The sequence below is a fragment of the Salvelinus namaycush genome, chromosome 21, assembly GCF_016432855.1.
Source record: "Salvelinus namaycush isolate Seneca chromosome 21, SaNama_1.0, whole genome shotgun sequence".
NCBI lineage: Eukaryota > Metazoa > Chordata > Actinopteri > Salmoniformes > Salmonidae > Salvelinus > Salvelinus namaycush.
Window position 1 is genome coordinate 32,066,826 of NC_052327.1, and position 13,592 is coordinate 32,080,417.

Here is a 13,592-nt window from a genome sequence, read left to right on the forward strand (position 1 = left end):
GGTATATTATGTAATCTGCTTTTCAATTTTATACAGGCTGAATCAAAATGAAAACCTCATTCTATCTTAGACTCCTCACAGGGGGCACCAATATGTCGTGTCTTTGACTATGCCAGATTAATTGCTATGACATGCTATTCTATAAAATAATTTCTCCGTAATTAATATTACCTGATTGAACTAATCATGTAAATATGAATTAACTAGAGAGGGACACCACGAAAGAATATTTATAGAGCTGTTATCTTTCGAATAAACTCTTAAAGATTTAGTAATATTTTCCTAAATAGCAGTCACATTAATCGTCATTTTAATCAGTCTCATCTGAAAGTTGTAAGTCCTTGATTATCTGCAAGAATCCTGGCTAACAAGTTGAATCAGCAATACAAAATTGGGTTTAATTATTTATTTACTAAATACCTAACTAATCACACAGAAACACACATACACAATTAAATCATAACTTGATCACAAATTACGTCATACAGAAAAACGTCCCTAGCGGGCAGAATCGATATGACAGCTTGTTACACAAAGGAAAGGGGGGAGTCCTAGTGAAAGAGCGGGAGACTTGAACATAGGTGGGCTGTACTATCGTAAATACAGTATCTTATGCATTCTAAATTACCGCCCATTTGAAGAGGAAAATGCAATCAATATTTACTCTGAGCTGCGCTTCAGTAGGTTGGTGGTAGATGGCCCGTGTCGCCAACCCGAGTCCTCTGTCCTTTGAAGAATGTCTCTGGTAGTCACGGGAACACGTTGTGTGTATTAGACGGGATACTTGGACTGTCCTTCCGAACCTGCGTTTAGCTGTTGCTAACTCCAAGGCTAGGAGATATCACTTCTGTAGTGAATACGAGTTCAAAGTTCATACCATTCACAATCAAAGTCCATGCTGATGTTGGCTTCATCTATAGTGATTATCTGAACCATTCTGACACTGGATCGTCATCCTAGCATACCCGGAACAGAAAGTTATTTTCTTGTTCGTGGCTTTTATAGTGGAGGGAGAGGGGTGTGTCTGAAAAGTCTATTAACCCATGCCTCTTCACAGGGGCGGACCACTGTGAGCAGAGGAAAACTTATGAAAGCACAGATCTCTCATTTGGAAGCTAAAATTACATTTCATCTCTTCACAAATAATGTCATATTCAAACATTTGAATTAAACAACAATTCCATGTGAATCCGATATCTCTGACATTTAGACTTTCCACAGTAGAGTTTGTCATTCAATCCTTGATGAGAATGTGTCAGAGGGCAACCGAACTGACATAATATACCTTAAGTACCACCGCATATGTTCAGTTGGTCGAATTACCAGAATATAGTTCATTTCCCCCAACTTCTGATGTTACCCAGAATCTCTATGTTAACCCATGGGTTTCCTTATGTCACATCAGTTATAGTAGGGAGAGAGAAAAAGGGGGAAAGAGGTATTTATGACTGTCATAAACCTACCCCCAACCCAACGTCATGACACACATTACATGCGCATTCACAATTTCTCTATAGAGATGCTGAAAAATATATATATATTTCTCCACTCCTGTTCCTGAGACAAAATTAACGTATGTTGTATAATTTCAGTTAATATTATATTAGGCTACATGTGAGAGGTTATAGGCCTACGGTCAGTGTCAAGATTTCAGTTACTATTCCAATTTACCCATATGAACTGAGGAATATTCTGTTTATTCATGGACAGGAATACTCATGAGTGGGATATCAAAGGTGCAAATGGCTTATCCAAAATAAGACCTTAAGTGGGATATGAGCTACTATCCGGAAACACTGTCCGTATGTAAATATGGTCTATGACAACTGTCAAGAGTTGTTTTCCACCTGTAGTTAGATATTGTCGCTGTCAAGTTTTTCATTAATTAAATGCAGTAACTCCCTTCATTTCATGACTCTAGAACCAAGAAAATGTATTCAAAATAGCTGCTGAATTTTCATAATTGTATTTTCAATAATGGGAAAACATGGTATTTTTTTAAATTTCCTGAAAAGTTTATGTTTTGGAGAAAATATGTTTTCATCAGACAGCGACAATATACTGTATTTGTTGTCCAAGCCAGTATGACACAATCCCCTGGCCTTCTTTGGCAGCAGCCCAAACTCTATATAGTAAACATGTGAGGGTTGGAGCCAATTCCATTTCAATTCCAGTCAATTCAGGAAGTACACTGACATTAAAATTATCTTCAATGCTTTTCAATGAGGAACATTTGGAATTAGAATTTGGTTTTCGTTTGATTGCCTTCTAAATGGAATTGTTCCCAACCCTGCTTACTGTATTACCCTACCACTCTGAAAGGAGAAGTTTGGTTTCCCTTAGTGTCTTTCAGCAGCAAAATGAGTCTGGTATGCATGTCTAGGTTTCCCCTGACAGACTCAGTCTCCTTTCAGCAGTAGCAGGCTTGGGGTCAATCCTATTTCAATTCAGGACACATACTGTATTACCTGCATGTTAATAATAAGTCGCTTTGGATAAACATGCCTGCTAAATGATTATATTACATAAATCAATCAATATTTCCCTCCATCCCTTCCTTCTCTCTCTCTCTCTCTTTCTGTCTATCTATCTAGAGCGTTCTTGTATGATCAGAAAAACAGGAAATGCCAGTGGCTGTCGTTTGACAGGAACTCACCAGGAGTCCAAAGCCAACACGACTTCAACTACCAACTCTACCAGAAGAAAGGTATTGTACACTATCTCCCTCTCTCTCTCTCTCTTTCTGTTCTCCAGCCCTCTCCCCCTTTCTCTCTCTCCGGCAGTAGAAAGGCACTGCTTACAAGTGTCTAAAGTGTCTCTTTCTCCTTGTTCTCATCAGAGTTTGGTACCTGGGTACTGTTATGTATGTGTAGAGTAAAATGGAACAGTATGGGGGATGTGAGACCCGTCCTAACATGCTCTGTCAGATGCTCTATGCTATGTCAGATGAGAAAAACAGAAATGTTTTTACAAACACAGTCCTTTTTTTGTTGGCTGTCCTCTCTCTCTCCCTCTCTGTCCCTCTCTGTCCCTCTCTCTCTGTCTCTCTCTGTCTTGTTCTCTATCTCTTTCTAGCCTATGTGCAGGAGTGCATAGTGGGGACAGGAGTGAACTACAGAGGGAGAAGGTCTGTAACGGCCAGTGGAATCAGGTGCCAAGCCTGGGCCTCTCCTTTCCCTCATGAACACAAGTAAGCTAGAACCTGTGATTGTGCATGTGGTGTGTGTGTGCGCCTGTGTGTAGAGTGATACATTGGCTGGTGATTAGTCTTAAGGGGCCAGTCATTCATCAGTACTAGTCCTCTCTGACCTCACTCTAACACTTTACACAGCCTGGGATCATTTCCTGTTTTAGTCTCACTGTTTATGTAGGGTGTGTGTGTGTGTTCAAGAGAGTTTATACTGTAGTAAAACCTGTTAATTAAGTGATAAAAACCTGAGAGAGAGAGAGAGAGAGAGAGAGAGAGAGAGAGAGAGAGAGAGAGAGAGAGAGAGAGAGAGAGAGAGAGAGAGAGAGAGAGAGAGAGAGAGAGAGAGAGAGAGAGAGAGAGAGAGAGAGAGAGAGAGAGAGAGAGAGAGAGAGAGAGAGAGAGAGAGAGAGAGAGAGAGAGAGAGAGAGAGAGAGAGAGAGAGAGAGAGAGAGAGAGAGAGAGAGAGAGAGAGAGAGAGAGCACAGGGAGAGAGAGAACACAGGGACACAGGGAGAGAGAGGACACAGGGACACAGGGAGAGAGAGGACACAGGGACACAGGCAGCTCGTGACAGAAGTTCATTAGAGTAGCACAACCATCCACTCCCTCCTCGTTCTTCCTCTCGTTCTCCTCTTACCTCGCGCTTCTCTTTTCTCCTGCCTTTCTTCCCTGTGTAATCAAATCAAATGTTATTTGTCACATGCGCCAAATACAACCTTACAGTGAAATGCTTACTTACAAGCCCTTAACAAACAATGCAGTTAAGAAAAAAAAAATTGTTAAGAAAGCATTTACTAAATAAACTGAAGTAAACAATAAATCAATAAAAGTGAAAAAAATAACAAAATACAAAAATAACAAATATTTCAAATGAACTTCTAATGAACTTACTTATGAATGGCACCAGACGGGATGACTGACGTTTTACGGGCTCCTAACCAGCTGTGCTTTTTTGTTTGCTTTTTCACGTTGTCTGTAACGTATTATGTACATAAGAGACGGTAGCAGCAACTTTATGAGAGAAAAGAGCTTCTGGACATCAGAACAGCGATTACTCACCTCCAACTGGACAAAGCTCTCCCTCGCCCTCCATTTGGCAAATCTGACCATAACTCCATCCTCCTGATTCCTACTTACAGGCAAAAATAGATATATATATTTATTAAAAAAAGGTATTTGTCACATGCGCTGAATACAACAGGTGTAGACCTTAGTGAAATGCTTACTTACAAGCCCTTAACCAATAATGCAGTTTTAATAAAATACCTAAAAAAAGTAAGAGATAAGAATAACAAATGATTAAAGAGCAGCAGTAAATAACAATAGCGGGGCTATATACAGGGGGTACCGGTACAGAGTCAATGTGCTGGGGCACCGGTGTCGAGGTAATTGAGGTAATATGTACATGTAGGTATAGTTATTAAAGTGACTATGCATAGATAATAACAGAGAGTAGCAGCAGCGTTCCAGCTATGACTAGGGTGACTGGAATCTTTGACAATTTTTATGGCCTTCCTCTGACACCACATGGTATAGAGGTCCTGGATGGCAGGAAGCTTGGCCCCGGTGATGTACTGGGCCTTACGCACTACCCTCTGTAGTGCCTTGCGGCCTTGAGGCCGAGCAGTTGCCATACCAGGCAGTGATGCAACCAGTCAGGATGCTCTCAATGGTGCAGCTGTAAAACCTTTTGAGGATCTGAGGACCCATGCCAAATCTTTTCAGTCTCCTGAGGGGGAATAGGTTTTGTCGTGCCCTCTTCACGACTGTCTTGGTGTGTTTGGACCATGATAGTTTGTTGTTGATGTGGACACCAAGGAACTTGAAGCTCTCAACCTGCTCCACTACAGCCCTGTCGATGAGAATGGGGGCGTGCTCAGTCCTCCTTTTCCTGTAGTCCACAATCTTCTCCTTTGTCTTGATCACGTTGAGGGAGAGGTTGTTGTCCTGGCACCACACGACCAGGTCTCTGACCTCTTCCCTATTGGCTGTCTCATCGTTCTCAGTGATCAGGCCTACAACTGTTGTGTCATCAGCAAACTTAATGATGGTGTTGGAGTTGTGCCTGGCCATGTAGTTATGAGTGAACAGGGAGTACAGGAGGGGGCTGAGCACACACCCCAGATGGGCCCCCGTGTTGAGGATCAGCGTGGCGGATGTATTGTCACCCACCTTTACCACCTGGGGGCAGCCCGCCAGGATCCAGTTGCAGAGGGAGGTGTTTAGTCCCAGGGTACTTTGCTTAGTGATGAGCTTTGAGGGCACTATGGTGTTGAACGCTGAGCTGTAGTCAATGAATAGAAATCTCACACAGGTGTTCCTTTTGTCCAGGTGTGAAAGAGCAGTGTGCAGTGCAATAGAGGTTGCATCATCTGTGGATCTGTTGGTGCGGTATGCAAATTGGAGTGGGTCTAGGGTTTCTGGGATAATGGTGTTGATGTGAGCCATGACCAGCCTTTCAAAGTATTTCATGGCTACAGATGTGAGTGGTACAGGTCGGTAGTCATTTAGACAGGTTGCCTTAGTGTTCCTGGGCACAGGGACTATGATGGTCTGCTTGAAACATGTTTGTATTACAGACTCAGACAGGGAGAGGTTGAAAATGTCAGTAAAGACACTTTCCAGTTGGTCAGCGTATGCTCTGAGTACACGTCCTGGTAATCCGTCTGGCCCAGCGGACTTGTGAATGTTGACCTGTTTAAAGGTCTTCCTCACATCAGCCGCGGAGAGCGTGATAACACAGTCGTCCAGAACAGCTGATGCTTTCATGCATGTTTCAGTGTTAATTGTCTCGAAACGAGCATAGAAGTTATTTAGCTCGTCTGTTAGGCTAGTGTCACTGGGCAGCTCTCGGCTGTACTTCCCTTTTGTAGTCTGTAATACTTTACAGGCCCTGCCACATCCGACGAGCGTCCGAGCCAGTGTAGTACGATTCGATCTTAGTCCTGTATTGATGCTTTGCCTGTTTCATTGTTTATCGGACGACATAGCGGGATTTCTTATAAGTTTCCGGGTTAGAGTCCTGCTCCTTGAAAGCAGCAGCTCTAGCCTTTAGCTGGGTGCGGATGTTGCTTGGAATCCATGGCTTCTGGTTGGGATATGCCAGTGACTGATGTGGTGTACTCCTTAATGCCATCGGAAGAGTCCCGGAACATATTCCATACTGTGCTAGCAAAACAGTCCTGTAGTTTAGCATCTGCTTCATCTGATCACTTTTTTATAGACTGATTCACTGGTACCTCCTGCTTACATTTTTGCTTGTTAGCTGGAATCAGGAGGTTAGAACTATGGTCAGATTTGCCAAATGGAGGGTACGGGAGAGCTTCGTATGCGTCTCTGTGTGTGGAGTAAAGGTGGTCTAGAATTGTTTTCCTTCTGGTTGTTAATTTAACATGCTGATAGAAATGAGGTAAAACTGATTTAAGTTTCCCGGCATTAAAGTCCCCGGCCACAAGGAGCGCCACCTCTGGATGAGCGTTTTCCTGTTTGCTTATGACGGTATTCAGCTCATTGAGTGTGGTTTTAGTGGCAGCATCAGCCTGTGTTGGTATGTAGACAGCTATGAAAAATACAGATGAAAACTTTCTTGGTAGATAGTGTTGTTTACAGCTTATCATGAGATACTCTACCTCAGGCAAGGAAAACCTCGAGACTTCCGTAGATATCGTGCACCAGCTGTTGTTTACATAAATGCATAGGACCCGCCCTATGTCTTACCAGAGGCTGCTGTTTTGTCCTGTCGATAGTGTATAACCTGCCAGCTGTATGTTCTTAATGTCGTCGTTCAACCACGACTCGGTGAAGCATAAGATATTACAGTTTTTAATGTCCCGTTGGTAGGATAAACGTACTTTGAGTGTGTCCCATTTATTTTCCAGCGATTGAACGTTAGCTAGCAGGATGGAAGGCATGGGTACATTAGCCACTCGTCGCCTGATCCTCACAAGGCACCCTGATTTCCTTCTCCAGCGAATAACGGGGATCTGGGCCTGGTCGTGTGTCTGTATTATATCCCTCCCGTCCGACTCATTGAAGAAGAACTCTTTGTCCAGTTTGTGGTGAGCAATTGCAGTTCTGATGTCCAGAAGCTCTTTTCGGTAATTAGAGACGGTAGCAGCAACATTATGTACACAACAAGTTACGAACAACGTGAAAAAACAAACAAAATAGCTTGGTTGGTTAAGAGCCGATAAGACGGCAACCTTCCCGTCCGGCACCATCACAAGGAAGTACCAATGACTCGCTCAATATGGAAGTGGCCCGATGACGAGGATGCTATGCTACAGGACTGTTTTGCTAGCACAGACTGGAATATGTTCCGTGATTCATCCGATGGCATTGAGGAGTATACCACCACAGTCACCGGCTTCATCAATTAATGTATTGAGGACTTTGTCCCCAAAGTGACCGTACTTACATATTCCAACCAGAAGCCATGGATTACAGGCAACATCCGCACCTAGCTAAAGGCTAGAGCTGCTGCTTTCAAGGAGTGGGACACTAATCCGGACGCTTATAAGAAATCCCTCTAAGCCCTCAGATGAACCATCAAACAGGAAAAGCGTCAATACAGGACTAAGATTAAATCCTACTACACCGGCTCTGACGCTCATCGGATGTGTCAGAGTTCTGTTAAGGCTTGGTATGTCAAGCAATTACAGCTAAATTGTGTGCATGTGTGCTTTATCAGTGAGTTTACACTGGGGCACCCACACATTACCATATGTTGCATTATGTTGCCTAGCTCTGTGCCTTCCAAATTGTTTCAGCTGTGACCCATATAAATCCTTCCAATTGATCATGTGAGTCAACAAACAAAACCACAATTGAATTGTTCCTCAGTCAATACGTAGATGTGTATGACTCAAGGTTATTTAGTAACACATGGCCTGTTCTACGCTCCACCTTGGAGATTTCCCTTCTGCCTTTCAACTCTGCACCAGAATGAGAATATGTTTGTGATTGAGTGAGATATTGATGAACACTGAAGTTCTTCTCTCCCTCAAGTTTCCTACCGAGGAGGAACAGGAAGAAGGAGCTGACAAACAACTACTGTCGTAACCCTGACAACGCTATTTCAGGACCATGGTGCTTCACTACAGACCCCAACATCAGACACCAGGACTGTGGAGTACCTGAGTGCTTACAAGGTAGGACATACACGCACACACACACACACACACACACACACACACACACACACACACACACACACACACACACACACACACACACACACACACACACACACACACACACACATTGACCACTGCCAACAACTAGTGGCTCTAACATGGTGGATTCTCTCCCTCAATGCCCCTCATTGGTCTCCACTTAACTGTGGCAAACTGCAACCAAGTGGAATATCAGGTGCGTTCTCAGTAATGTAGTAATTATCCAACTGTTTGTGATGGTATTGGCCTGAATTGCTGCATGCAGAAGTGTGATTCAGTTTATGTTGTCGATTCTCATTTAATCTTTCCCTGGCTTTGTTAACTATTTCAACCCAAAGGGACTCCGTCTGCTTTTTTGCTTTTCAGTCTATACATAACCCATGTTCCTAGTGGGGATTCTTACTCTAGTAGGTCACTTAAATGGCTTTAACTTTAGGCATGGAGCAGTTTTCCCACCACAGCCCATGTTCTTTTACAGTGCACCATTTAACTGTACTGTGATCCCTTCTCCCTGTGGCACTGGATCATGGCCTGTGGTATCTAGAACTGGATGACACAAACTGTCACAGGAGAAATCACTGTTTCTCAGATAGTGTCTAGAGGACAAATGTCCTCTGTGGATAATACAATGTATCTAGTTAATAAACAGCTGACAGTGATGTGATAAGATGTGTATGAAATACACAGGACTACCAGAGATGTGTGTGGGAGGGAGGAATCCACAAGGTTGTTATAAGAGTCTGAGGAAATGTAATGGGCCTGTGTTGTAATGGGAATGTGTGTTTTGGTCCAAAGAAAAATGACTGGAAAGGTTGATTTGAAAGAAAGTTTCCAGTAATGAGGAACACTGGGACACCACACACACACACACACACACACACACACACACACACACACACACACACACACACACACACACACACACACACACACACACACACACACACACACATATACACACATAATGGGAATAGTAGACTCATAAACATCTGTTTCTAATCTGCTCTGCTGTTTACACTGCTCCACACACACACACACACATACACACTGAATGTTGACTCATTTGACTTAAGGGGAGACATTTTACATGAACTTTTAAAAAGATGGGACAATTATACAGAAACTATTTTGGTATTGCATGTAGTATTTATGTATTATCTGCATAAATAATGTCCATGGCGCGTGTGTGTGTCCAGTGGAGTGTTTGAGCTGTAATGGGGAAAGTTACAGAGGTCCCATGGATCACACCGAGACGGGACGGGAGTGTCAACGCTGGGACCTAGAGGAACCACACAAACACCTCTTCCACCCCAAGAGGTAACACACACACGCATGCATACACGCACACACACACATGCGTACACACACACATGCGTACACACTCAGTATGAGGTTGAATATTAATTACAGAAACACAAGGATGACTAAAGACGTGTTAACGAGTCTAACGCTAATCCACACCACATGCTGCTGGAGCAGGACACACACACACACCCTTCAACGCTGTGATGAAGAGGTTCTCAGTACCTCTGAGGCTCTGTTAGTATGCCTGGAGGAGGAATGAGATGCAAAACACCTGCAGTGGACCAGTGTACTCTGCCCATGGAGGCCCTATGGCCAACACACACATACTTATTGCCATGATCGTTATAAGGAGTGGACCAAGATGCAGCGTGGTATGGTTCCATCCTCTTTATTATGAAGTGAAACTCAAAGAAAACAATAAATGCACAAAACGAAACGTGAAGCTGCTATAGTGCTCACAGGCAACTATACAAAGTCAAGATCCCACAAAGCACAAAGGGGAAATGGCTGCCTAAATATGATCCCCAATCAGAGACAACGATAAACAGCTGCCTCTGATTGGGAACCATAACAGGCCAACATAGACATATAAACACCTAGATGACCCACCCTAGTCACACCCCGACCTAACCAACATAGAGAATAAAAAGCTCTCTATGGTCAGGGCGTGACACTTATAGATACACACACACACACACAAACGTATAAATGCACGCTTTCACTGATGGAGACGCACGCACACACACACACACACACACACCGGCATTCCCACTTTGCTCACTGCTCATACATTTGAAGTCGGAAGTTTACATACACCTTAGCCAAATACATTTAAACTCAGTTTTTCACAATTCCTGACATTTAATCCTAGTAAAAATCCCCTGTCTTAGGTCAGTTAGGATCACCACTTTATTTTAAGAATATGAACTGTCAGAGTAATAGTAGAGAGAATGATTTATTTCAGCTTTTATTTCTTTCATCACATTCCAAGTGGGTCAGAAGTTTACATACACTCAATTAGTATTTGGTAGCATTGCCTTTAAATTGTTTAACTTGGGTCAAATGTTTCGGGTAGCCTTCCACAAGCTTCCCACAATAAGTTGGGTGAACTTCGGCCCATTCCTCCTGACAGAGCTGGTGTAACTAAGTCAGGTTTGTAGGCCTCCTTGCTCGCACACACGCTTTTTCAGTTCTTCCCACACATTTTCTATATGATTGAGGTCAGGGCTTTGTGATGGCCACTCCAATACCTTGACTTTGTTGTCCTTAAGCCATTTCGCCACAACTTTGGAAGTATGCTTTGGGTCATTGTCCATTTGGAAGACCCATTTGCGACCAAGCTTTAACTTCCTGACTGATGTCTTGAGATGTTGCTTCAATATATCCACATACTTTTCCTCCCTCATAATGCCATCTATTTTGTGAAGTGCACCAGTCCCTCCTGCAGAAAAGCACCCCCACAACATGATGCTTCACGGTTGGGATGGTGTTCTTCGGCTTGCAAGCATCCCCCTTTTTCCTCCAAACAGAACGATGGTCATTATGAACAAACAGTTCTATTTTTGTTTCATCAGACCAGAGGACATTTCTCCAAAAAGTACGATCTTTGTCCCATGTGCAGTTGCAAACCGTAGTCTTGCTTTTTTATGGCGGTTTTGGAGCAGTGGCTTCTTCCTTGCTGAGCGGCCTTTCAGGTTTTGTCGATAAAGGAATTGTTTTAATGTGGATATAGATACTTTTGTACCTGTTTCCTCTAGCACCTTCACAAGGTCCTTTGCTGTTGTTCTGGGATTGATTTGCACTTTTCGCACCAAAGTACGTTCATCTCTAGGAGACAGAACGCGTCTCCTTCCTGAGCGGTATGACGGCTGCGTGGTCCCATGGTGTTTATACTTGTGTACTATTGGTTGTACAGATGAACGTGGTATCTTCAGGCATTTGGAAATTGCTCGCAAGGATGAACCAGACTTGTGGAGGTCCACAATTTTTTTTCTGAGGTCTTGGCTGATTTCTTTTGATTTTCCCATGATGTCAAGCAAAGAGGCACTGAGTTTGAAGGTAGGCCTTGAAATACATTCACAGGTACACCTGCAATTGACTCAAATGATGTAAATTAGCCTATCAGAAGCTTCTAAAGCCATGACATCATTTTCTGGAATTTTCTAAGCTCTTTAAAGGCACAGTCAACTTAGTGTATGTAAACTTCTGACCCACTGGAATTGTGATACATTGAATTATAAGTGAAGTAATCTGTCTGCAAACAATTGTTTGAAAAATTACTTGTGTCATGCACAAAGTAGATGTCCTAACTGACTTGCTAATACTATAGTTTGTTAACAAGACATTTGTGGAGTGGTTGAAAAACAAGTTTTAATGACTCCAACCTAAGTGTATGTACATTTTCTGACTTCAACTGTATGTATCTACATCTGTCCCAATGACTTGTTGAAATCCTTCTCTTCTGTTTGGGTTGTAGGTATCCTGATAAAGGCCTAGATGACAACTATTGTAGGAACCCAGATGGACGTCAACGACCGTGGTGTTTCACCCTGGATGCACACACATCCTGGGAGTACTGCAACATCACAGCCTGCCGTGAGTGTGTGTGGGTGTGTGTGCATGCGTATGTATGTGTGTGTGGTGTGACTAACTACTCCAAACGTACAGCTTCCTGTACCTGTCAATCCACCCCCTCCTCTCTCTCTGATTGGATAAGGCAGAGGAATGCGGTTTTGAGCAACACACGCACACACTCATTCCCAGTTATGTCATGGCTAATAGACTGTGTGTTTATTTTAGGCTGTATCACAACCGGCCGTTATTGAGTCCCATAGGGCGGCGCACAATTGGCCCAGCGTTGTCTGTGTTTTTCCTGTGTAGACTGTGATTGTAAATAAGAATTTGTTCTTAATTGACTTTCCTAGTTAAAAGGTTTTTAAAAAAGTGAGTCTATAGAAGGTTGATGGAGAACAACACTTTAAAGCTGTGTGAGTGTGTTTTTTTTTTTTTTTTTGGCACTTCTCTGCTCTGTTAGTCATCAGCAGCACTGGAACTGGGACTTTACCAGATAGCATCTTACCGGTTGGACTCTCTCTCTCTTTGTCTCTGTGATACAGGCCTTGGAAGTCAACCCAGTCCAGTTTTATGGTCTAACCCTTAAACGTTGTGTTAATGAAACCAAGGCAGAAAGAAAGACAGAGAAACAAAGAGTTGTATTGCTTTGGCCTTTTCTATTCCCTGGTCCTGTCTTTATAATCCTCACCAGTAGCACTCTATTTTTAGACAGATCCACAAAATACTGTGTTTAGATTGTGGAGAGACAAAAGCTGCCGCGTGTATTTGTGTACAAAATTAATCAGCGTTGTTTCCTTGTTATTTCAGTTTAATCAACTACATGAGTGCAATATAATCTATAGAAAATAGAGGCATTTTTGTCCAAGTCAGTCTTGTTCTTGCTACTGTGTCTGAGTGGCACAGTGGCCTCAAGGAGAAGCTGGTGTAGTTTAACAGATGGTACAGGTGATATGGCTATATTTAACCATTTCCCCCTCTCTCTCTCTCTCTCTCTCTCTCTCTCTCTCTCTCTCCTTCACTGTCTCTTTCTCTTTGCCTCTCTCAGCCTCAGACAGTGTGGGAGAGGTAGATGTGACTACTAGGTGTTTCTGGGGTCGAGGTGAGGGCTACAGAGGGACAGTAGCAGAAACACCCAGTGGGGTGACCTGTCAACGCTGGGACTCACAGTACCCCCACAACCACACATACATACCCCAGGACTATCGCTGCAAGTGAGTGACCCACACTTGTACGGACACACATCGACAACCCTACACACACTATATTACATGTTGAAGGGCAACTTCACCACTTTTCAACCTCATATTCAAATAACGTTAACAAGTTATTCCCAATGACATCATCATAAG

The 13,592-nt window shown here is 43.1% G+C and overlaps 1 protein-coding gene across 1 annotated transcript in view; it reads left to right on the plus strand.

The window, feature by feature from the left end:
- The window catches only part of LOC120066298 (hepatocyte growth factor-like), a 37,061-nt gene that overhangs the window by 12,333 nt on the left and 11,136 nt on the right, over positions 1-13,592 (plus strand). Inside the window, exons 3-8 of the mRNA XM_039017584.1 lie at positions 2,595-2,707; positions 3,076-3,190; positions 8,198-8,340; positions 9,561-9,681; positions 12,146-12,264; positions 13,289-13,454. Coding sequence (XP_038873512.1) covers positions 2,595-2,707; positions 3,076-3,190; positions 8,198-8,340; positions 9,561-9,681; positions 12,146-12,264; positions 13,289-13,454 — 777 coding nt within the window. The remainder of the gene's footprint in view (positions 1-2,594; positions 2,708-3,075; positions 3,191-8,197; positions 8,341-9,560; positions 9,682-12,145; positions 12,265-13,288; positions 13,455-13,592) is intronic.